Source organism: Ictalurus furcatus, chromosome 6 (assembly GCF_023375685.1).
Source record: "Ictalurus furcatus strain D&B chromosome 6, Billie_1.0, whole genome shotgun sequence".
Classification (NCBI taxonomy): Eukaryota; Metazoa; Chordata; class Actinopteri; order Siluriformes; family Ictaluridae; genus Ictalurus; species Ictalurus furcatus.
The window spans coordinates 26918631-26942948 of NC_071260.1; the positions used below are offsets into that span (position 1 = coordinate 26918631).

Sequence of the window (24318 nt, forward strand, 5' to 3'; positions counted from 1 at the left end):
GTTCATTACACACACCATCTGAGAATACTTACACATCAGCTCTCTGTTTCTTTACAAAGAACAAGCCAAGTCGGGACTCTGAGCAGCTGCTGTTCCCTCACTGCTGGGAGAAAGGCATCAAGATTCCTTGCATATCTGAGGACACAGACCTGACCGCAGGCTACGCAGAGTAAATGCCCCCCCCCCCCATCCTTACCTGAAACACAGCTGTGGCCATCCTCCAAGTGTGTCTCTGAGTGCGCGTGTACTGTTTCTGTGTAAGTAGATCCACTCTATTGCCGCATTCTCCTCAGAGCAGTGAGGATGGCGGCATCATTCTCTCTGGCATGAGACAGAGGAAGGTAATCCAGCTGGAGAAGAAAGGTGTGTGTGTTTGTGTGAGTGTGTGTGTGTGTGTGCATGTGTGGATATCCCTGACTTCACCTAATTCTCCCTATTCTCCCAACCAGGAAAAACAATCCTTAAGATTATTTTATATAGCAAAGAGTAAAGAAAGGACCACAGCACACTACAAGGATATCTGGAAAGTCTAGCTGCAGGCTATTGCCAATCCCCCTTGCTTCACTCTTATTCACCCTCCCTCTCTTACACTCACACACTTTCTCCCTCTTGTGCTCCTGCACGCTCTGTCCCTGTGTTACGCACAATGCTCCTTTTGCTCTCTCTCTCTCTCTCTCTCTCTCTCTCTCTCTCACTCTCTCTCCCTTTCTCATGTACATGAGCGAAGGAGTGGAAAAAACACAGGCCAAAAGTATACAGCCCAAAATTCCCGAGCAGTGTGTGGGCTGGACTAAGTTTGACAGACAAACCTCCAGCCGCATGAACCCCCTCCCTCTGCTGTTATCGAGTTCTTAGCTTACAGGTTAAACATGAGTTGACTAGCTCGCAGGTCGAACAAGTCACTCAGCCCAGACCTTGTAACAATCTGAGGAGCATACACACACTGCCGTGCAACATGCTGGAATATCATCATAATCCCATTAATATGGCAGTTACATCTACTTGTATTAAAGTGCTGTTGAGTTCTCAATTCTGAGGCGGAAGGTGTTGATTAATTTTGTATAACAGCAGCTATGACAGTAGTTCTGGTTGCAAGGATTATATTAAAGTGCTCCTTCTAACGTTCAGAGTTATTGTTTTGAGAGTTTTCTGTGAGGAGATGTTTATTCAGTATTTTGGGAGGAGTCTTGAAAGAGTCTCCAGTGTCACCCCTTTGTAACACTGTAAAGCTATAATTAAGATCTTAGAATGGCTTTAATGGATGTTCTACACCATTCATGTAACTATAAACTGCTAAAAATGTAAAACATATTGTGTGTCATTCTTTTTTAATAAAAATTGTAAAATTGTGGTATGAGAGAAATAAAACACTTTGGCAAGTGTAGCTTTTCTAAAATAAAAACTTCGGGGTGGTAACCGTAACTCTGCTTTACATCTGGCTGTATCGCACCTCCCCATCATTGATTATTTTCCTATAACGGCGCACCCCCAAGTGTTTTATTTCTTATATAACAGCCATCAGTTCTCAATACCCTATTCACCTCTGTTTGAAAACAAAAAAACAAAACAAAACAAAATAAAAAACATTGTAAATCTGTATTTTGCTATCATAAACAGGAGAAAACATGAAACATGATAGCGGTCATAAATAATTAAGTAAAAATGAATCACAGCCCAAAGGTTCTTGTGGAAAGATTTAAACAGTAATGCCTTTAAGACAGACAGGGAGGCAAATATTTGTACAGATGTGTGAAAAAGTTTGCCCTCCCCAGTTATTTCCATATGAAGATACCTCTGTTCCTTTTCAAAGGGAACTCAACGTTGCGTGAGCTTCATGCTTTGGGAAGCGCCCTTGCGCATGACCGGTATCTGAAGTCTGTGTAAAATCATGCCTATTTATCACACGTTGTATGACTATAAGATGGTGCCTGTAAACCATGTGATCAGATCTTTTGTCTTCAGGGCAGTTGCATATCAGTTGTCTGTGTGAACATGCTAAAACTCTTCATTGCTCTCTCTCTCTCTTTTTCTCTCTCTCTCTCTCTTTCTCTCTCTCTCTCTCTCTCTCTCTCTCTATATATATATATATATATATATATATATATATATATATATATATATATATATATAGTTCAGGAAGTGTGTTACTCCGTGCTGTCATGTTATAACAGAGAAGGAGGGACACATTTTCTGTGTGAAGTGTATGGGAGTGGAGCGCGCTGTGGCGCAACTCCGCTTCCGGATCTCTTGCTTCTCAGCCGAAGCGAGATGGGTTTTGGAAGCTCAGGACTATGGGTCAGCCGCTGTCGAGGCAGGGGGTCCTGTATGGATCTGGAGGGGGAATCGGAAACAAGCACTCCTCTATCTCTCGCTCTTTCCACTGGATCCAGCTCTCCGCTTCCGGGTTTTGGAGCTTGTGAAGTGACTTCTCCTTCAGGTATGGAGATTCAACCCACCCTCTCTTACTCTTAGGAGCCAGAGGGGGGAGCCAGTGCATAATTTCTATGGGAGTGGAGCATGCTCATTGTGGATATATATATTTATATATATATATATATATATACACACACACACACACACACACACACACACACACACAAACACATATACATACATATACATTCAGCAAAAACGTCCCTTTTTCAGGAGACTGTATTTTAAAGATAATTTAGCAAAATCCAAATAAGTTTCACAGAACTTTATCGGAAAGGGTTTAAACAATGTTTTTCATACTTGTTCAATGATCCATAAACAATTATTGCACATGCACCTGTGGAACAGTCCTTAAGACGCTAACAGTTTACAGGCAGTAGGCGATTAAGGTCACAATTACAATAACTTAGGACACTAAAGAGACCATTCTACTGACTTTGAAAAACACCAGAAGAAAGATGCCTAGGGTGCCTGCTCATCTGCATGAACATTCCATAGGTTTGCTGCAGGGAGGCATGAGTCAGTGCCAGAGCCACATGCATGATGCCTAAGATGGTGCTACAGGGAGACAGGAAGGACAGCTGATCGTCCTTGCAGTGATAAATTACATGTAACAATGTGTCCCCCCAGACATGATTTAGAACTTGTAAATACCTTGGTGGAAGAGTGGGGTAACATCTCACAGCAAGAACTGACAAATCTGGTGTAGTCCATGAAGATGAGATGCATTGTAGTACAGAAAGCAGCTGGCCACACCAGATACTGACTATTACTTTTGATATTGACTCCCCCTTTTTTCAGGAATGTATTATTCCATTCCAGGTCTTGATTGTGGGTATACAATGGCATTGTTGCAGATCTACCAGGCAGATCTGCTGAATTGTGAGGGAAGTGCAGCAGTCAAGTGTGGCAGACCACCTCCTCCCGCAGAAAGCCAGGGGGACCAGGCAGCCACAGTTGCTGCTTGCTAGTAGGCCTGATTTAAAAATGATAATCAGTGCTGAAAAGGCAAAAAGAAGCGGTCCTGAGGGGCCACGAAGGGACGTATGAGGGGACGAGAGGTTGTTAGGGCAGTTAGCCCCCAGTATTACTGTAGGGCTCCCGTAGCCATTGTCATCCCAAGTTTTCAGTTTCTCTGCTCAGCAAGCTGTCACAGGGCAATGAAAATCTGATGCTTTCCCTCCAACAAAGTGCGGAAACTTAACGTCACTAAAGACCACCTGGCAGCGTGGAAACTACTGCCAAATGTGTCTCCATGGGTTCTGTCCTCCATATCCCTGATCCCTGGTCCAGGTCCAGTTCATAGCTTGACTCTCCCATTTCAGAGGTGTGCTCACCACAGTAGTCAGCACAATGCAGAGCCCAACATTATCCCAGGAAGTAGATCTCTCTTGGACAAAGGGGCCCTAGAACATGTACTCTTTCTCTGAGGGAGGGAGGTTTACAGCCATTATTTCCTGTTTCACAGAAAAGACAGGGTATGCGGCCAATTTTAGACCTGCATCATCTGAACTGTACTCTTCGGACATACAGGTTCAGGATGTTGATGCTCAAACTTATCGTTCCACAGACTCAGTTCGAGGATTGAGTTGTGATGATGGATCTAAAAAATATGCTTATTCCATTGCCCAGTCACAGGAAGCTCCTGAGGTTCATGTTTGGAGGTAACGCATTTCAATATTAGTTCTTCCTTTCACTACCTTTTTCCCCTCACACCTTCACAAAGTTCTGATTTCACCTCTCAAAGTGCATGGATGCTATGCTGGCTCCTTTACGACTCCAGGACATCCATGTGCTAAACTACCTGGACGACTGTTTAATTCTAGCGTTGTGCAGGGAGTTGGCAATTCAACATCGCCCACATGAGGAGCTTTGGGGCTCAGGTTGAACCTCAGGGAAAGCAGCTTCTCCAGTCGAGAGCAACTTTTCAAGGGGTTATATGGGATTCGAATATAATAAGGGTGTGTCTAACCCCAGCACACATAGGGCAATCCTATCAACATTGAGAAAGATAAAGTTAGGTCCGGTTATCCCCTACAGTCTCTATGGAGACTGTTGGGGCTTATGGCAGCAGCAGACAACGTCATACCATTGGGTCCAATGCACATGAGACCGTTCAGTGGTGGGTGAAAGTCGGGGGTTTCATTTGAGGACAAAACCCCTGAAAGTAGTCAGTCTCACACAGCGATGCCTATGTGTTCTGAGAACTTGGAGGTGTCCCTGGTAGTTTCTAGCCTTGGGTCACACTCTAGTGTGGCATATAAATCACCTAGAATTGTGGAGGGGAGGTTTTGTCATTGAGTGCAATGTACATTCAAGGCAACCGCTGAGGCACCCGGCTGAGGCCCGGGGCTTGGAGGCTCTATCCACAAATGGGTGAGTCCATATGGCAGAGGTTCGGCCAAGCGGAAGTGGAAGAGTTCGCCTCTGAGGGGACAACATGCTGACAGTTGTGGTTCACCCTCACTCCTCCTGCACCAAAAAGGGTCTGGGCTGGACACCATGGTACACACATGGCCAAGGTCACGTCTGTACTGTATTGTCTGTACCAGGCTATTCCCTTTCACAGGGATCTATTGTCTCAAGCCAGAGGATTGATTTATCACCCTTGGCCAGAACTTTGGAAACTGTGAGTCTGGCCCCTGAGGGTTACTTGCTCATAGATTCCAGCCTCTCAACTGAGGTTGTAGAGACCATGTTAAATGCTATAGCACCATCCACAAGAAAATTGTATGCATTCAAGTGGCAACTTTTTTACTGTGGTGTGAGGAACACCAGTGAGACCCAGTAAACAGCGCAATAGCAGGGTTGGCTCCTTCTACGATTAGGGTCTACATGGCTGCCATTTCGGCCAGCCACACCCCTATTGATGAAATCTCTGTGGGGCAACATCCTCTAAATTCAAGGTTTATGCATGGTGTCAGATGGCTGAGGCCCATCTGCAGACCACACATACCTTCCTGGGACCTTCTGTGTTCCAGGAAGGTCTGTCAGGCACCCCATTTGAGCCCTTAGCATCAACTTCAGAGAACCTTCTCTAAAGGTAGCTTTTTTGGCTGGCTCTGACATCTCTGTTGCCCCTTCCTGCCTTGACATTGCCCCTGGAGTAGCAAAGGCCTCCCTATATCCTAGGCTAGATTATTCCTAAATGCCTACATCTGCCCAGCTGGTAGTGTAGCAGGCAGTGTTTCTTCCCTGCTCCATTCCTTACACTGGAACAAGGAAGATTGTACCTACTTTGTCCGGTGAGGGCTCCTTGTAATTACGTCCACCGCTCCAGCCATACATTGGAGCAGTTGCTGATCTGCTTGGCAGTGACAGTAGAGGTGATGCTGCATCAAATCAGTGCATGTCTTTTTGGATAGTGGAAGCTATCTCTATTGCTTATGAGGCACACGGTCTCACTATGCCTCTGGGCATAAGGGCTCACTCCACTAGGGGGGTCGCCTCCTCAAAGGCTTTATCTAAGGCCAGCTCGTATACGGTTCTCGGAGATAATATCTCTGCTAGACGGCACTCCCTGGGAGATTCCCATTCACAGGGATCTATCGTCTCAAGCAAGAGAGTTGATTTATCACCCTCAGCCAGAACTATGGAAACTGTGAGTCTGGCCCCTGAGGGGCACCAGCTCATAGATTTCGGTCTCTCAACCGAGGTTGTAAAGACCATGTTAAATGCTAGGAACGGAAGTGAGACCAAGTGATCTGCACAATGGCAACAGTCCCGAAGTTCTTACAGGAACGTTTCTTGGCAAGGTTGGTTCCTTCTACAATTAGGGTCTACATGGCTGCCTTTCCGGCCAGACACACAACTATTGATGGAGTCTCTGTGATAGGCTGCACCCTCAGTATGATGGAGTGGGTATACTCGTTCCAACAGCATGAAGCTCCCACAATGTTGAGTTCCCTTTGAAAGGGAACGTCTGGGTTATGCATGTAGGTCTGTTCCCTGAGAAGGGAATGAGACATTGCATAGCTTTGTCATAATGGGGCACGCCTGTGAATTGTGTCTGCGCTTCAGACAAAAAGAAGCTGATGATGTGGTTTACAGGTGCCATTTTATAGTCACGCAATGCGCGATACGCCACGTCACCTGATGACGGCAGGCCTATAAATAGGCATGATTTTACACAAATTTCAGTTCCCGGGCTTCCAACAGCGTGAAGCTCACGCAACATCATGTTGCCTTCTCAGGGAATTTGTAATGGTTAACCCAGACATGTGTAACCCAGACATTTTACAATTTATCTACAAATAATAATAATTCCAAGATAGAACAGGTTGGAGAATCAATTAATTGATATAAATTTGATATCTTAGCATTCACTATTTTTGTCTCCATTTTGTCTAAAGTGTCTGGAAACTTGTCAACTATTTATGCTAAAGTAGAAATGCTACAATCTACTAAAACTAAAAACAGGCTGTGTTTGAGCTTGATTATATTTTATAACCAATCTAAACAAACCAGTATGAAAAACAATTACCAGCAAATGTAAAAGTCATCAATTTTTAGTTATTTTTACCCGCAGGTTGTAAACCACCAAAAAAAAAAAGACTTTCATCTGAATTTCCAATTATATCATCACTTATAACACATCCAAAACAACCACAACTGAAGGTTACTCAGCTTTAATTACCAAATTATGATGCAGCAGTCGCATGTGGACAGAAAATGCACATACAGTACATAATGCCTGAATGAGCAGATTACATAAGAGCAGATAGAAGATGCATTTAGTAATAGTGCAACAAAGCTATTAATATATCAGATCCTATAGTAAGCTATCTGCTCCCTGTAGAGGGTTGTTAAGAGTCTCCTTGAGTTCTCATTGAGTTGCAAAGGCTCTTTGAAGAGCTTCGGTTAGAAACAAAACACAATAGGCTTACTGTTAAGTTCTTTTGGAGGGGTCTGTTCAGATTACACTCACTTCTCCCTCCCATGTATATCCTTGGCCTTCAAAAACACACTCACTCACTCCTCCACAAAAGAAAAATTGAGTAATTTGTATTAGTATGCATGCAGCGTGGTAGAAAAAAAGAAGTTGTGAGCAGGTGAGCAAGAAGAGCCTTGGTGAGGCAATACAAATGACTGTCATATTAATATACCAGTTGGAAAGCTATACATGAAACCTAAGAGGAATGAAACAAGAAGAATTAATGAAGCAGCATGGTTTCAGGTACCTTTAGTAGGGTGGCAACATCCTAAAAAAAAAAAGAACATCCAGTGCTACCAAACCGCAGCTGGTTCACTGTTTAACATTCTGTTGTTCCACATGCACCATCTAATCATCAATTGTAATGGTAGGGATGTGAAAGCAATACTTAAACCTGCACTAAAGGGAAAACACCTTTTTTACAAATGGAAAAACATGCGCCATTATTGTTTGGTGATATTGAAATAATTATACACAGGATATGAGCTTCAAAGTGAGATGTCTGCCATAAGTGTCCTTATAGTTGTGCTCACCAGATGTTTGCAGTGTGCTGCGAGAAGTCTTTATCATTATTAACAACAAGCTCAATGAAAGAAGAAGAAGAAGAAAAAGAAAAGGAGTGGAGGGAAAGAAAGCATGAAAGTTATCTCTCTGGAATAAAAAGAGACAACCGTGTGTTTCATGAATAGCTTGAACTAAAACAGTTTAGGACCTTTTGTTCTTAAAAAATAATAATAAAAAAAAGATTTTATCCCTATTTGGTCATGAGAGGAGAGCATGCAGCACTGCATGAGGAAGTGTTCTCCTGTAAGGTGCTGGCATGTTATGAGTCTGACATAGTTCCTGTGTCCTGGCTTTTATTATATTTTATGATCCCTGTGGTGCTGCCTGTAATAAGACAGCTACGGCCATTACTAAGGCTCAGGATGGTGGTTAAAGTGTGCAACTACATGTAAGGAAAAACAAAGCTTAGCATGGCACATCACACAGAGAGACAAGGTGAAACAGAGAAATGATGTCATGTGTTCCAAGAAAATAAACAGGGACACACTGTGGGAACATTGGTCACAAAGATTTATCTTGCTGGGAAATGCAGTAAAATATCAAAACCCCAACAGAGTGGCAAACTTCACCAGCAAACAGCTTTCGATAGAGCTCTCAATCATGCAACGCTCAATCACAATGCATATGCAGGGCACGATTTCACAATACACAGCTAATTAATTACCCCACTGGTGTTAATTAATATTGATTAGTTGGCTTAAAATATGCTGTCCCCTAAAAATATTAGCTGTCCCCTAACTGAACTTGTACATGGCTATCTAATACAAACTATATGAGAACAAAAATATTACACTATAAGGGCTTGTGAGCCATTTTAGAGCTGCATACAATACTACAGTATACTAAAGTTCATCCACAACAGCCAGCTTAATCTTTAGCAAGATAACAGCATACTCCAGTAAATTAGCCAGTTAATTTAATAATCCTGGTGATACTGTATGCTGTTGCTATACAAGCTTACAAGCTATATTGCACAGCCATTTTCAACTCTTCTTCAGCCGTGGTATATAACACATCCAGTAATATTTCTTCGTCATATCTGATTAGTGTGCAATGTCCTGTGCATTTATTGTCCTCGTCTCACATGATCATGTATTTGCACTTCATGTAGTCCTGTGTATTGTGCTACTGTACTCTGTGTCGCACCATGGTGCCGATGACATTATGTTGCAATTTACAAAAGTAATGAAGGAATAACTATAAAACCCACCTGACTTGACTGCATAACATGCTCAAAGAAGGGTCACATATGCGTCATGTTAATACAAGCAGATGTCGTTTTTGATATCGGATTTTGTAACTTGTTGCTATGAACACCTACATAAGAAAACAGCTGAAGGATTTTTATTGAGAGTTTTGTTTTTGGAAACAAATGAAGGAAATTATTTTCCACAAATTTTTTTTGTTTGTTTGTTTTACCTTTTTTTTTTTCTTTTTTTTATACAATCAACTATTTGTTACTTTGAGTAATTATGAGCTGGTCAGAGTTGTTGAAATACTAATGATCTGTGATGATCACAGTAACTGTATACATGTCTTAGGAAAACAGTCTGTTATTGTACTACAGTCCCCTCAGAAACTATTGGAACTTCAAGGCCAATTTATTTGTTTTTGCTGTAGACTTAAGACATTTGGGTTTGAGATCAAAAGATGGATATGAGATGAGAGTTTAGGATTTCACTTTGGCAGAGGTTAATCTTGGTTCCAGAACTTCTGTGGCTTATCTCTATATTACTTTGCGAATTCCAATCTGGCTTTCTGATTCTTACTGCTGATGAGTGTTGTATGTGGGCTCTATTTCTGCTCTCAAAGTCTTCTTTGAATGGTGGATGATACTTTCACCCCTACCCTGTGGAACTTGTTGGTGATGTCACTGACTGCTGTTTTGGGGTGTTTCTTCACAGCTCTTACAATATTTCAGTCATCAGTTGTTGTTTTCCTTGGCCAACCCATTTGGAGTCTGTTGCTCAATACACCAGTGGTTTCTTTCTTTTTCAGGATTTTCCAAATTGTTGTATTGGCTATGCCCAATGTTTGTGTAATTCTCTTATTGATTTTCCCTTTTTTCTCAGCTTCAAAATGGCTTGCTTTTCTCCCATAGACAGCTCACTGATCTTCATGTTGGCTTATCATATTTAACAACAATTCAGTCTTCCCAGGTGAAACAGAAGGCTAAAAACAACAGTAGATGTCCAGAGCTATTTATTGTTGAAACAATCAATCTAGCAGGACACACCTGACCAACAAGAAACACCTGTCAGTCACTTGTTCCATTATATTTGCGTGGTCTGAAATTCAAATTGGGTGGTCTAATACAAAAGGTTCTATATTTTATTTTGCTTAACATGACTAGATGTAAATACCAGGACATAAAAGCTGACATCCTAAACTATCGCCCCATATTCATTCTTTGATCTATACCTATCTATCTATCTATCTATCTATCTATATATATATATATTTATATTTTTATATATATATATATAGGGTCAAGGTGGGATGTTTGGGGACCACAGCAGATTTGTGGATGAGATTTTACTCGAAAATGCATTACATTGATGAAGTCAGCATAACACATGAACACTGAACATAATTAAGATGTTTAGCACCCTTATTAGGGCACCAGCCAATTCCCAACCATCAGCCTGCTCTCCTCAGTAGGAGAGAAACTTCTGGATATCTGTGTGAGGAAGAGAAATATTTGCCCTTAATTATTTGCTTTTAATTATTTTCCGAGCTAAAGCTACCTACTCAAGCAATTAAAGAATGAGGGATGAGCTGGCGTATATCGGATTAGCTGATGAGCTATATATCCTGTGGGAACTGTGCTGATTAGAAAGTTGTTAATCAGGCGAGCGTGAGATGGGCCAGGCTCTGACACAGCTGCCTCTAATGCTGAGAAATCTCTAAAGGTTATTCATAGGAAAAGTGAAGGCAGAGATCCTTTCTTGATCAACACCAGAAGGTTTGAATGTTAGACCAGCAGTGAAGCAGTGCTCTGGGGATTAAAGTGATGACACATGATGAGAGCACAGCCTTATTGCACCATTGATACTGAGTTCACTGCTGGCTGATGGAACAGGACATGATATTAAGCCAATGGACAGTTTGTACTGTTCTTTCGTTCACTTATCACACCAAAAGATAAAAGTAGAGGGTGGGATTTGTTAATGCATTTATCTCTTCTGCCTTGCTGTCATGTGTACTAACGAGAGTGGCAGAGATCATCAGATAAATAGCATAGCATAGCAAGTACTGTAAATAGAATATAATGGAAAATCTACTGTATATACTGACAGACTGCTAAGTTTTTCCACCTCCAAAAAAAAAAAAAAAATTCCCATGGAAAAAAGGCTCCTGATCTTTGTGGTCAGCTAAGGATGTTCTGACCAACAAAATAAACTCCACCTAGCCGAGTGCTTCCAGTCCACATAAAATCAATCTGCAAACCATGCCACTGCTTTCCTAAAGTCTGTTTCTAATAAGACCAATAGGACTAGTTGGCGGTGATTGCCTCTCTTTTCGCTGTCTAACTTTTCCCCCTTCTCTTTACTCTTCTCTGCACTCTTGTCTGAGTAACAGCCTCTGCTCATGCTCGCTTGGCCTGCTGTGTACATTCTTTCCACGTCTTGATTACTCCTCCTTGCCAAAGGTTTGGGCGTTTCTGTTTATCTTCTGTATCTAAGACCGCGCCACTGAGTCAAAAGAATGAAAAAATGCTGCACAATGAGCAAAGCATGAATACAACAAAACATTAAACTAATACATCCCAGTGCACCTGAGGGACTGGACTGGACGCATCAGCTGTGTGGATAAAGCTGTGCTCTTTCGCTTCCCGGCTGAGGAGAGATCAAGGACAAAGGCCATCTGCAATCACTTTACATGGACAAATGGGCTGCTGTGCTACAAGTGTTGTTGATCAGCAACTAACACCCCTTATCATCTGTGCACATGGTTTAAAGGCCGCCTCCTACAAGTCCCTTATGTATCTCTCTCGCTTCTGTTTTTCCTAAGTAACTAAAAGTAAACTGTCTGGCATACTACACTATAACGTTGTGCATGTTTTATAACTAGCTTCATTATAAGCTCCAAGATCTCACAAATTAAATGGTAAATGGTGCACTTATATAGCACTTTACACTGTGTCTCATTCACCCATTCACACACACACACCAATGGTAGCAGAGCTGCCATGCAAGGTACTAACTTGCCATCGGGAGCAACTTGGGGTTCAGTATCTCGCCCAAGGACACTTCAGCATGTGGAGTCATGTGGGCTGGGAATCAAACCGCCAACCCTACGATTAGTGGACAACCCACTCTACCACCTGAGCCACAGCTCATGCTATCTTAATGACTAGCACTTTACAGTGATTCAAATATCATGGTCATATATTGACAAATTCTCCAAGATGCTGTGTTTTGTTGTACAGTTGCTGTAAACTAGCAGAACCCTGGTCCCCAAACAAGACAGACTCGTGTTGGTTGTGCCAAGTTCCTTCCATCACTATGATGCAAAAAGAATTTGGATTAGTCCAACCAGACATCCACTACAACAATCTAGTTTTAAAACCTCACTGCAAACTGAAGACACAATGTTTTGTTTAACATCAGTACTCAAAAATATCTTCATATTTTTTGTAGCACTTTTGAGAGAAAGCTACAGTATGTAATGTCATTCTACACACCAGTGTGAAATTTGGAAATGATCTTTCAAACATGGTCTCATACTCAAACTCAAGACCTGTGAACAGATGCCAAGGTTTACATAAAGTAATAATATGATAAAATACTAACATTAGTATTAATAATATTTAAGATAAACAATTCTTCCACCACGCAATGTAGTCCATTTAAAATTTTGTTGCTAAGCAACATAACAAGCAATCCATTTTTGTACATCAATGTTTGCACATTCCTGTAAATATATTTCATATTTTATATCTTATTTCTATTATTATCATTCATTTCTGATTTTTATTTTAATTTAGTATTTAATGCACAGTCTAAAATGGAGTAGGCCAGATTTTCATTTCACTGCAAGTTATATACTGTATATAACTGTGTATGTGACAAATAAAGTCTTGAAATCTTGAAGCAAGAACAAAAACAATATAATAAAATCCAGTGTTCAATATAAATAATAATTTCATTTAATACTAATAATATTAACAATCAATTCTTCTCTTTTCACTTTTAATGTGTTACTACAGGTCACACTGTAACTAATAGTAACTCATTTTTATTGGTTTAATATAGAATCTGGTTGTGGGATGCAGTCATGCTGTAGGTGTGTGTGTCTGTGTGTCTGTGTGTGTGTGTGTGTGTGTGTGTGTGTGTGTCTGTGTAGAGTATATTACCATGGCTATAAATGTGGACAAACCAATCAGATTTTAGGGCCAATACTATCTGTTTTATAATTACAAAGGGATTAACATGTGTGCCTTTTTGTATAACATAATTCACTAAAAACTAAACAAAATCTAACCTTAGTAACATTGTACAAATTTCCGATCAAAGGTTGGATCAAGTTGGATTTGGTTGGTTGTGGTTTGTGATCCACAAAGTGTCTTCATTTACTGGATCCCTGATGATGGTAGCTTTTTGTCTGTGTGATAAACATTTGACCCTTGAAACAGAAAACCGTAATTTGGTATATGGTAGAACCAGCACACCTAGCAACAACTATCATGCCTCATACAGTCCTACTTGATTTGCCCATTTCAAGACCCTATTAGCACTAAATCATGCAAGAAACTGTAACATATGTCTTGTTAGAAAGTGTTATGTGTGTGAAATATTAAATATTACAAAAATAAACAGTAAATACTAGTATCATATTGAATATCACCCAGTGAGCCTCATCATTATAAATGGACTCTGTGTGTGTGTGTGTGTGTGTGTGTGTTTGTGTGTAAGAATGTGTATGGATGCGTAACTTAATTGTCTTCTTTTACAAAGAGAATATGTATGTATGCTAGACTGTGCTCAGTTTCTAAATGATTCAGTTCTGTTTGCTCCCTCTTAAGAATCACTAAGAGGCAGGTCTTATGTTACTTGAAAAACAAAAAGTCCCCCTGGCCCAGGTAATCTGTGAAGATTTACTTTAGGCCTTGCAGCTGCTATTCTATCCTTTGCCAAGCTGAGTGTGCCAGGGTCATAACCTGCATACTGCCATATTCACAGCATGACCCCTATTCATATAACATGCATAATGATGCATGTACTATACAGCCCCCCTCTGAGTCATTCCAACAGAGTTAAAGCACCCATGAAAAGTAAGCTCAGGTATTTTAGTTTTATGAAACTTAGGCACAAATTTTGAAACATGAAACAACACAAAAATTTGTCTTGCTGACAATTAGGAGGAAGTAGATTATAAAGTTTGGTCCCTAAGCAATCTATAGCAGCATGAGGTCCAATATAACTAGTCACGAGATGATGTTTAAATTACATTTTTAAAAAGGCAAAAAATGATGAAAGGGATAAAAACTATTTTGGGGCAGTCATTTAGGCCTGAGTAATCAGTTATGTCAAGTAATCAAATATGAGGCCAGAGAATGTCTGAATGATAGAACACATTCAGTGACCTGTAATTCAATAAGATTTGTAACCATTCACGCCACTAGGCTGGAATGATCACGGACAGACCATGAACCATTTTCTGTCCAATTCTCAAGTCTATACCATCAGCTCTTGAGCAACTTTTTCTCAAAATGACAGGAAATCCATGAGGATCCATGAGACCACTAATGCAAGCAAGATAAGTTTACTGATTAAAATGGTGGAGCTCCTATGTTCCAAACAACATTGTTTTGCAACAAATAAATTTTAAAAACAAAGGTTTGCCATCATAAATTGGCTTAAAACTTTAGGAATATCTTGATAGGGTCAGATATTGTTGATGTTCCATAAATGAGGAGCGAGCTGCTTACAAATGCTGCAGGATATGGCTTTCACCAGTAGAGTTCTTGGGCACACCCTGCTAGGAGGGGAACTGTTTGAAGCCATTGTTTGCAGGAAGAGGTGATTGGAGTCATGCCATATCTTCTGAGAATGTGAAAAAACTTCAGAAGCAGCATGAGACAAAATCAAAGCCTGGGGTGTGTACCAGAGAAGAAGGGATACAAGCAGCCAGCTTTGGGTGAAGATGGGCAACAGGGGAATCTTTGAATCTTGTTGAAAATCCTTCTATGCCACCCACTATGGGCATACATTGGAGCAGTACAAGCAGATTATCACCACAAACCAAGGTTTTTCAATTATGCAATAGTAATAAATCATCCTCAGTGACAAATGATCCTTCTCCCTGGAAACCCTGGAATGAGTGACAGGGCAACAAGCACCAAACGAGCCTGAACACAGTCAATGGGACAGGGGCATGAGACAGAAACCTTCATATGGAGGCCACTGAAATGATCGCCTATACTGACTCTGACTTACTCTTAAACCGAACAGGTGGTAGAAACAACAAAGTCTCTAAAGGGCAGTTCAACGAAGGACCATGCACCCAAATAAAACGTGTACACTTGCAACCCACATCATGTAGACTCTGAGGGAAGCCCGATTACAGTGTTGCTACAAATTACAAATGCCTGTGTTAGGAATTAACAACAGCCTTGCAAAATGAGTGATGCATGAAACAAAGATGCTAATTAGTGAACACTAAATGCATCAAAAAGAACTGAAATCCTATAACTGTTGCACACCACAAACAAATTGCACAAAGCTAAATAAGCAAGAGAGGATAATTACATTATCTTCTTTTAACTGTACCTGTTTTTGCATGGAACATCGTACTCTTACAACCTGTGTTGGAGTGGAGCAGACCACCCCTGACTATGTGTGCTAGAACTGTAAGGAGGAGCCCAAATACAGGAGAGCTTGTTGATTACAACACCCAAGCACATATAACGGCAAATTAATCAGACTGTCATTTAGGAGAAACCCACACTTTGAAGAATATGTCTACCTACAGTCGCTAGCTTTATTCTAATTACTTTCACATCTGCTATGGGCTTCTAGGCAACACCAAAATATGAAGCAACATAAATAAATCAACTCCGTTTGCTCCCCAGGTGAGGACGAAACCAGCCATCATAAACGAGGACACATGCTGAAAGCGCATTCCTAACGGCTGCATAAAGAGCTGCGGGGGCGTCAAAAACATGTGGGCTGTAAATAAAATGAAATAATGCCTGTGCAGTGTTCTCATGCCAGCAGAAGAAAGGAGGTGTCTGGGCTTTGGTATGAGCTGAAGAAGGGCAAAAATGTGGAACAACAGCCATAATCATTCATTGGTTCCGGTTTTGACACACCTTTTGAGTGTGGTATGGGAATTAAATATTGCAATATATTCTATAGATTGGTTTTTGTGTTTACTTTTGTAAGACTTTCCAGTGTAATAATATGAATGTCAATCATAAGGGTTAGCATTTTATGCAATTTTATATCAACATTTTTTCAATGCTTGTTTTCTTTTAGAGGCACCTAAATGTGTATCAGTACCACGGAAGGCCAGCTGTTTTCATCACACACATAAATGCACACAAGCATGTCCTCCACCCACCCAGAACTCACATGTGCTTCACAGCAAGGACTAGATGAATGAGAACCAGGCATTCCTCTGCAGCCGTTCTCCAACCAAACCCAGTTCTGAGTCACTGTCATTTCTCCACAATCAAACACAATTCTGAGTCACCATCCTGAACCCATGTTCCTCTTGGCTTGAAAAGCTGCGTCTTTGGATGTAGATCCAGCATCATGTTGCTTGTCTATGGCTCCTGCGTGGCCATGCAGGGGTCAGAAAAACAGTACGTTCGTTCAACGAAAGTGTCAGAAGAAAAAACATGCTTGGGACAGCCAAATTCAGGAGGCTGCTGGCACACGGCATAGCTCCTTGCAGCGTTCATCACATCAGGCAGAACAGGGAGCTGCATCCAGTTCCACCAAGAGGGAAAAGTAATAAACAGAGAGGTCGTAAGTCTCTCAATAGCTCTGACTGCACGTAAAAAAACAACAACAACATTGTCTCTGAGCAGGCAACATGGGGTTTAGGAAAGGACTGGGCCACAGTTAGATACTATGTGCACAATGTCCAATGCCAGGCCAAACAAGGGCAAACATTTATATGGATGGAAAATGAAACAGATATTGGAGTTCGAGAGACAAAATAACTTTTAGCAGGATTTGTTGTGGTATGCCCATGTTCTCATATCATACCACTAAATACAATTGAGATTGTTCAATCCTACATGCAACCCAAAGTATTATAAAAGTAGGCTGTGATTGCTCACTGGGTTATCATAACATTTCATAGTATCATTTTCATAAAAGTTATATAAGAACACACAACAACAACAACATTGTGATTGGTGACAGAACAGCTTATGCCATTTTTACCCACAAGACACCAAAAGGAGCAGCAATTTAGCAAATCACTTGTGCAGTTGCGCCTTGGCAGTCTCTACACCATGGGCCCATAAACACAACATTGATCACAGAATTACGTTCCCTGGGACTTTAAACATTTACACCAGACTATTTTTGTGAAGTCATGCATTGGCTGTGTGAAAACTATGTAAACGTGTTTGGCGTAGATGAGAGCAGAGAGCAGACAGATTCTATAAAAAGAATTCACAGATGTTAACACACATTATAGCTGAAAACACAAACAAAGCTGTCATAGCATAGGCATTCTACAGTCCCTGTGCTCTACCAAATATGGCTTAAATTTTACACGTGTCAAAGATATGAAGCAGTAAGCACGTATGGAAACTGGAGGTTCTTCATAGATAGTTTCTCATGCAGATTGACTAAATTAGGATGCCAATTCAGAAATGTTTCAGAGGATCAATGTCAATGATCAGTGACATTCCATGAACTGTAGTTTGCATCTGAGCAGACATTATCTTCCTCATTTTAATTAATCAAATCTATCCTGTATCCTCTAGCTCCTGCTCAGTGAAATGTTGTGAGTCCTACGAATAATTTAGGCTCCCACTTAACCCATCTTACCTTCATTTAATGATCACACTGAGACCACTGAAGGTGCCAGAATTCAATTCATGTTAGACTTACTGTGATGCAATCCAAGCCAATAATTAATGAACTCGGCATGGACTGCTCGGCATGAAGTCGGTAAATCTTTCATCAGAAGTGGGGAAATGTGCAAGTGATTGAGAGGGGAACACTCAGATGGAGTGCAGACCCACAGAGGTGTGTTTGAGGTGCTGGGAAAAGCCTGTCTATCTGCCTAGAGCTGTGTAAGCTGCACTGCAGGACGCTGTCTGAGCCAGGTCTTATCTTCCAATCCTTTTCCTGCAGCATGGCCTCAGAAGAGCCGCATTATGGACCTTTTACCTTTGTGGAAGAATGCCCAAACAACTCCACAATGGGAAAGCAGTGTGTATCTATGAAGGAGTATGATAATGTTGACAATGTTTGCACACTAGGAAGTATAGGTACAGGAAAGAATAAGCCCAAAGATGTTTGTGCAGTCAGAAGCACAAATACAGGAAACAGTAAGGTCATAGATTGGTCAACTTTCATCTTTCCTCTTTTAGTGCTAAACAAACATTAATATACTCCTAGAACATTTGTATCTTATGATGTCATGCCTGCAATCATGTGCTGTTTGCCTGGTTTTTTTTTTTTTTTTTTGTCTGCCAGGGGCCCAGTGCCAGTCATCACCTCCGCCTGTCTTCTACAAATGGTCTGAACATTTGTTTTTGGCGGCAGAGGTTAGACATCGGCCATGTGCGAGACTTATCTAAATATGGAAGTAGAGATTTATATCAGTGAAGCCTTCAGATGACTGCAAAATTTGGGAATGTTAAATTGTGAATCATTATGTATGACTCAAACTCTGAAGTAAAAAACTGAAAAGCTGAAAATTAATTTCTTTAGCACTTTCTTTACAAAAAGGCCCTAATACCGATGAAGTTCCATATAAATTACACAAGTGACATTACTATATTTACTGGGGATATTGTGCACTGTTACAGATGGAATACAGTAGACAGAATGACATTTTATGTCAATAGACATTTATATAAACTTCAGTACAACAGTACAGCTTGACATTTTAAAGCCTATTTTTTATATAATTCATGCAGCATATTTGTGTTGTAACATTCAAACCCAATCAAATCAGATGAATCAATCTGTAATTTGATAAATAATTACAAAGTTGTTCTCCATTTTCTACATATAGTTATAGTTTAAAATGAGCTGACAGAAAGAAAACATTATTCGAAAACCAACAGTTGATACAAATGTAATTTCCCTCAACCCTGTTACACTTGAAAGGTGTCCTGTAACTCTCCAGATATGCTTTTATGCATATCACATGAGCTAAAACTGCTGATACAAAAGTATTTACATAAGATGAGCTAATGCAATCCATCTGTAACATTACAAGCATCCTCAGTAGTTACATTATAGTTGCCTGTATAATATATGTGTAACTACATACTAGATATTACAGACCAAAAAAGAAAAGCTTCAAACAGCACAGGCATAATTGAACAGTGATCGTTCCTAGAATTGGCTTTATCAGCCCTTAAACATTTAGCATTAAATTGGACTGAAGATATTAAGATATGGAATAGTCTTGAATCTTAAGCAAGAAATTCGTCCATGTGGGAAGTTATTAAATGTCTCAAAACAGAGCTCACGTGATTTCAGGCCTCATTTACAGTTTAATCAAGGAGGGCTGCAGCATGATGGGTCTGTCCTCTCTGTTCATATTCCATGATGGAAACAAGACACTGTTCCCAGCCAGGACCGAGAGGAAGGGAACTTCCCTGTTCTGCATTATTCCTCAGCACAGCTTAGCTTCCTTCAATTCACTCTACTTCACCTGATAGGACATAATTTCCCCCTTGTTTTTGTTGTGTTCAGAGTGGCTTTGGATGATAAGGTTTTCAGGGCTAATAACTAAAGCACTCCTTATTTCAGGATAACATCCTGACAACACACGTATGTTTAGAGAGTTGTATGCTCTTGGGAAAGTGTCGCTGGTCTCTGGAGATCTGTTTGTGTACGCCAGGCACGTAATTTAGCAGGCAGTTGATGGACGCACCCATTCACAGTTCTGGAATTTCCTGTGGGTGCACAGAGTGGCAGAGCCATAGGTAAGGCTAAGTGCCCAACACACAGTATACACACACACACACACCAAACACACACCATCTGCAGTAATATGTGCCAGATGGGGCAGAGTGATGGAAGGGTGGAGGGCTTAGCTGACTTGATGTCTTGCTTCATTCATTCCTCAAATGGTCGAATATTCCCTCTCTCTCTCGCTCTCTCACTATGCCACTGCCCACAAATCCCTCTTTGACTCACTTGAGCTCAACAGCTCAATTATAGATTCCCCCATTGGAGACATATCAAGGATTCAAATCTTGAAATAGAAAAGGGTCAGCCAAGTTAAATATAACATTATATATCTAAACATGTCCTGGGACAGGGGGCGTTTGTTTAGTGATTTGTAAGATGGCTGGGAAACAACAGGGCTTCTGTTCCTGCCAGAGAGTTTGTCATTATTATCAAGGCAGACATTTCCTAGATGATAAGATTTGTTTGGTTTTCAAAGAAAAATGACCAAGATTAGCAAAGTGACACAACTTGTATGACGAACAACCTTTTTTAAATTTTCTTTCAAGGAGGAAATTTACAAGAAACATGCTACCCATTAATCTTAAATATTTAGATTAGATTTAGGATTCAATTCCTTAAATAACATTATTTTAAGTTTGTTCATGTTTCTTAAGCAAAATAAGCAAATTTCTTAAGGGATGTTGAATGGTGGGTGCCAGTATTTACAACTGAATTCATTTAATTAATGACATACATGATGTCATGTCTACGCTAGAATCGGTGTTGAAGTACACTTCCCAGAATGCAGAACGGCCTACAAACATGGCCACCAATGACTACAACACACCGCCATCTCAAACACTCTCACGTTCACGCTGACCCGATTACTTATTGCACACACCTGGACTTAATCACAGTCACAGACACACTCACCTTATATAAGGACTCTTAGTTTCACATGCACTTTGCGAAGTATACACTCTGTGTTGATTTTCACCAGCCCTTACAAAGCCTTTGATTACTGATGGCTATTCTGGTTTTGATATTTTTCTGGTTTCCTCGACTTGCTCTTGTCTACACTTCGACTTGCTCTTGTTTATGACATCACATGACCTCTGCCTTTACCTGTACCCTGCTTTTGAATCTCGTTCTTGTTTTGATTGCCTCGATTATTAAAACTGTCAACCTGCACTTGAATCCTCGTCTGCTAACCTGACATGCTAATGTATTTTGACTTATTTTTAGCTACAGAATGCACAGCATGATCTGTCTCAGATATTTCATTTTGTATATATTATTATTATTCCTGAATGTTAACTAATGTAGTAACTAATGAGTTATGATATCCTCAACATAAAGCATGTCCATGTGTCACGTTTGTGTAAGTTGAGACGGATGCAAACGCAGACCTGATGTTGAACGTTTAATAAAACAAAACAAGACTTCTAGAACACGTGGCAAGGTACAAACATAAAGAACCATGAAACAAGAGCAAGCATACTGTGATACAGATAGACAGACCAAACAAAGCAAGACAACTAGTGCAGTGCCAAACGTGACTATATATACACCATTGCTAATGAGCCACAAACGAGAAACAGGTGAATCAAGACATGTATCTAGGTGTAGTGACTGATGGGAATCGTAATCTCTAGTCCTTCTCCGATATTTACATGACACCATGAATAATAAACAACAATGTTAATGTTCTTCCAATACATATTTTTTAAAAAGACATGGAGGGTAGGAGGTAGGGTTATGTAGGAAGAAAACATAAATAGATAAATGATTGTTTAGTAACTATACAATTTTTCTTACCTTAACTTCACATTTCTTATGGCAAGCCAACCGGCACACTACATGAAAGAGAGAGAGAAAGAGAATAAGCACAAAGTTATATTGAATTTTCATAGTAAAATAATTTTACATTTCACAAATGATAAACCCAAGCATTGTTAAATGCAACAAAATCAGATGTTTAATAAATCAGAGGTATGCTTCACATAGAGGGCTCCTTCCAAGCAGCACAGCATGTTTACACTCAGCACACAGTCACATCTAATTTACCATTAGTGCCATGATGCTGCCCAGCACTCGGTAGACCAAAGGCCTTGTTTCTGCTTTTTTGGCTGCTCTTAATCAAACACTGCGGTCAGGCTCAGGGCCTGTTCATACTGCACAATCGTCCTTTATTCCCACCAGCCCAAGATGCCTCAAGATTCATAAAGTATGAGTGATGGACCACGATCAGCTTCTGCAGTCTATGGGCCGTATTCAGAATGGAATTAAGCGTGCATAGTGAGGATTTACTACTGAAATCGTGCATATCGGTATTCAGACCTCAGACATAAGTATGGATATAAGTGTTATTCACAAGTTAGGTAAGTTTTATGCAGGAGAGTGGAATTTGCTTAAAAAAAGATATGTCTCCCACTTACATTTGATTCTGACCTTGGACATGGACAGTATTAAGTCTAGCATCACTGTCTGACAGTTTCATGTAATCACAATATCCATCCATCCTTCCATCCATTTTCTGTACCACTTATCCTACATAGGGTCGAGCAGAGCCTGGAGGCTATCCCAAGGAACTCGGGGCAAAAGACGGGGGACAACCTGGACGAGTGTCCCGCCCATCAAAGGGCACGATCGCATGCACAATCACACACCCATTCACACACTGCGGGCAATTTAGAAATGCCAATCAGTCTACAACACATGTCTTTGGACTGAAGGAGGAAACCAGTGTACCCAAAGGAAACCCGCGAAGTGCGGGGAGAACATGTAAACTGCATATACAGTATAATAAAAATAAAAACAATGTCACGTGATGACAATATTAAATACATAAATAATATTGTTCCTTTAAGGAAACAAAAAAGTTTTTTATTGTTTTATTTTTTGAGGACATCACAGGATATGCCATCTTAATTAGAAACAATGTCCATCTTGAGGAGCCAACCTTTTTATGGATAATTATGAATTAAATTAAAGTGAGCTGTAAGCGTAGCAGATGAGTACTTGGTTCGGTCATTCTTTAAACCATGGGCACATTGAATTAATTAAATGTTGCCATTATTTTATTAGCTAAAAAACTCAAAATAGCTGATTAAAAGTGTGGAAAAATATCCTACACCTCAGAGCACAGTACAATTTCATAAATTTCATCGAATATCAAATAGTATTCCTTCCTACAGAATCCGAAAATTGTGAAAGCTTCATTTTATTTTATAATATACCAAAGTTTATCAAGTCTCTCTAACACTTTTTAGAGATACAGAAGAGAAAACTTGTAAGACACTGGGTCTCAAAGTGGGGTCTATGATTTATTTTTTGTTTTGTATACTGTATTTACAGCAGTGGAAATCATAAGCCTTTATTTGTCACATATACATTATAGCACAGTGAAATAATTTTTGCATATCCCAGCTTGTTAGGAAGCTGGGGTCAGCCATTATACAGCATGGCGAGAGGATTAAAGGCCTTGCTCAAGGGCCCAAGGGTGGCAGTTTAGTAGTGCTGAGGTTTGGACTTTCTGATCAGTAACTAAGAGCCTTAACCATTGAGCCACCACTTCCCTGCCACAATATCTCTAAAGAATAGGCAGAATATTATTGCACACATTTAAATACTGTTCATGAAATAAATCTGGGGGCAATGTAATTTATTTTACAGTTAAAGGCATCTCTGGATACAAAATATTCAAGATCTCCTTTGTTAAGAAACAAAGAAAAATACAGAGAGAGAGAAAAATGGTACTTGATAGGAATATATGTGCAGTGTACAGCGTTTTTAGATTATTATAAGCTGTTAATAGTGTCACAGTCTTAATATTGTGTATAACTGGTTCTGCTCTGCATGATGACCTGAATAATCTTGCACAAACATTTCTAATAGTTTGTCACTGAGATAAGATGAGCTTAGAGAGATTTAAAAATGAATACAATCTTAAAATCAGTTGAATTATGTGATTTCTAATTCTGGATTCTGAACTCGCGGCTTGATGTTAGTGATATAATTCTTAGGCAGGCCATATAGAGGACTAGTTGTCACTAAAGCATAAATATGTTTCTTGTTTTCAACAGTGGTGAGAATGTCCTGCATGTTAGCGATATTATGGAGATGGTGACATGCAGTTTTACAGACAAGAGTAATGTGAGTTCATGCTAAAAAGTGCTTAAAAGCTGAAATGTTGCGTGTGTGTATGTGTCTGTGTGTATGTGTGTGGTGTTCATTTATCCTCACAGTTCCATGTTTCCTTCTGAATGGATCCTCTGTGGCTGA

General features: G+C 40.2%; 1 protein-coding gene across 13 annotated transcripts in view; it reads right to left on the reverse strand.

The window, feature by feature from the left end:
• The window catches only part of tns1b (tensin 1b), a 265947-nt gene that overhangs the window by 101328 nt on the left and 140301 nt on the right, over window positions 1–24318 (reverse strand). For 9 of the 13 annotated variants that reach the window (XM_053627379.1, XM_053627378.1, XM_053627392.1 and 6 more), the window contains exon 3: window positions 21853–21890. In XM_053627379.1, coding sequence (XP_053483354.1) covers window positions 21853–21890 — 38 coding nt within the window. Of the gene's footprint in view, window positions 1–32; window positions 133–196; window positions 708–21852; window positions 21891–24318 lie in introns of those variants that run through there. The other 4 variants (XM_053627385.1, XM_053627382.1, XM_053627389.1 and 1 more) reach the window with 4 other exon arrangements.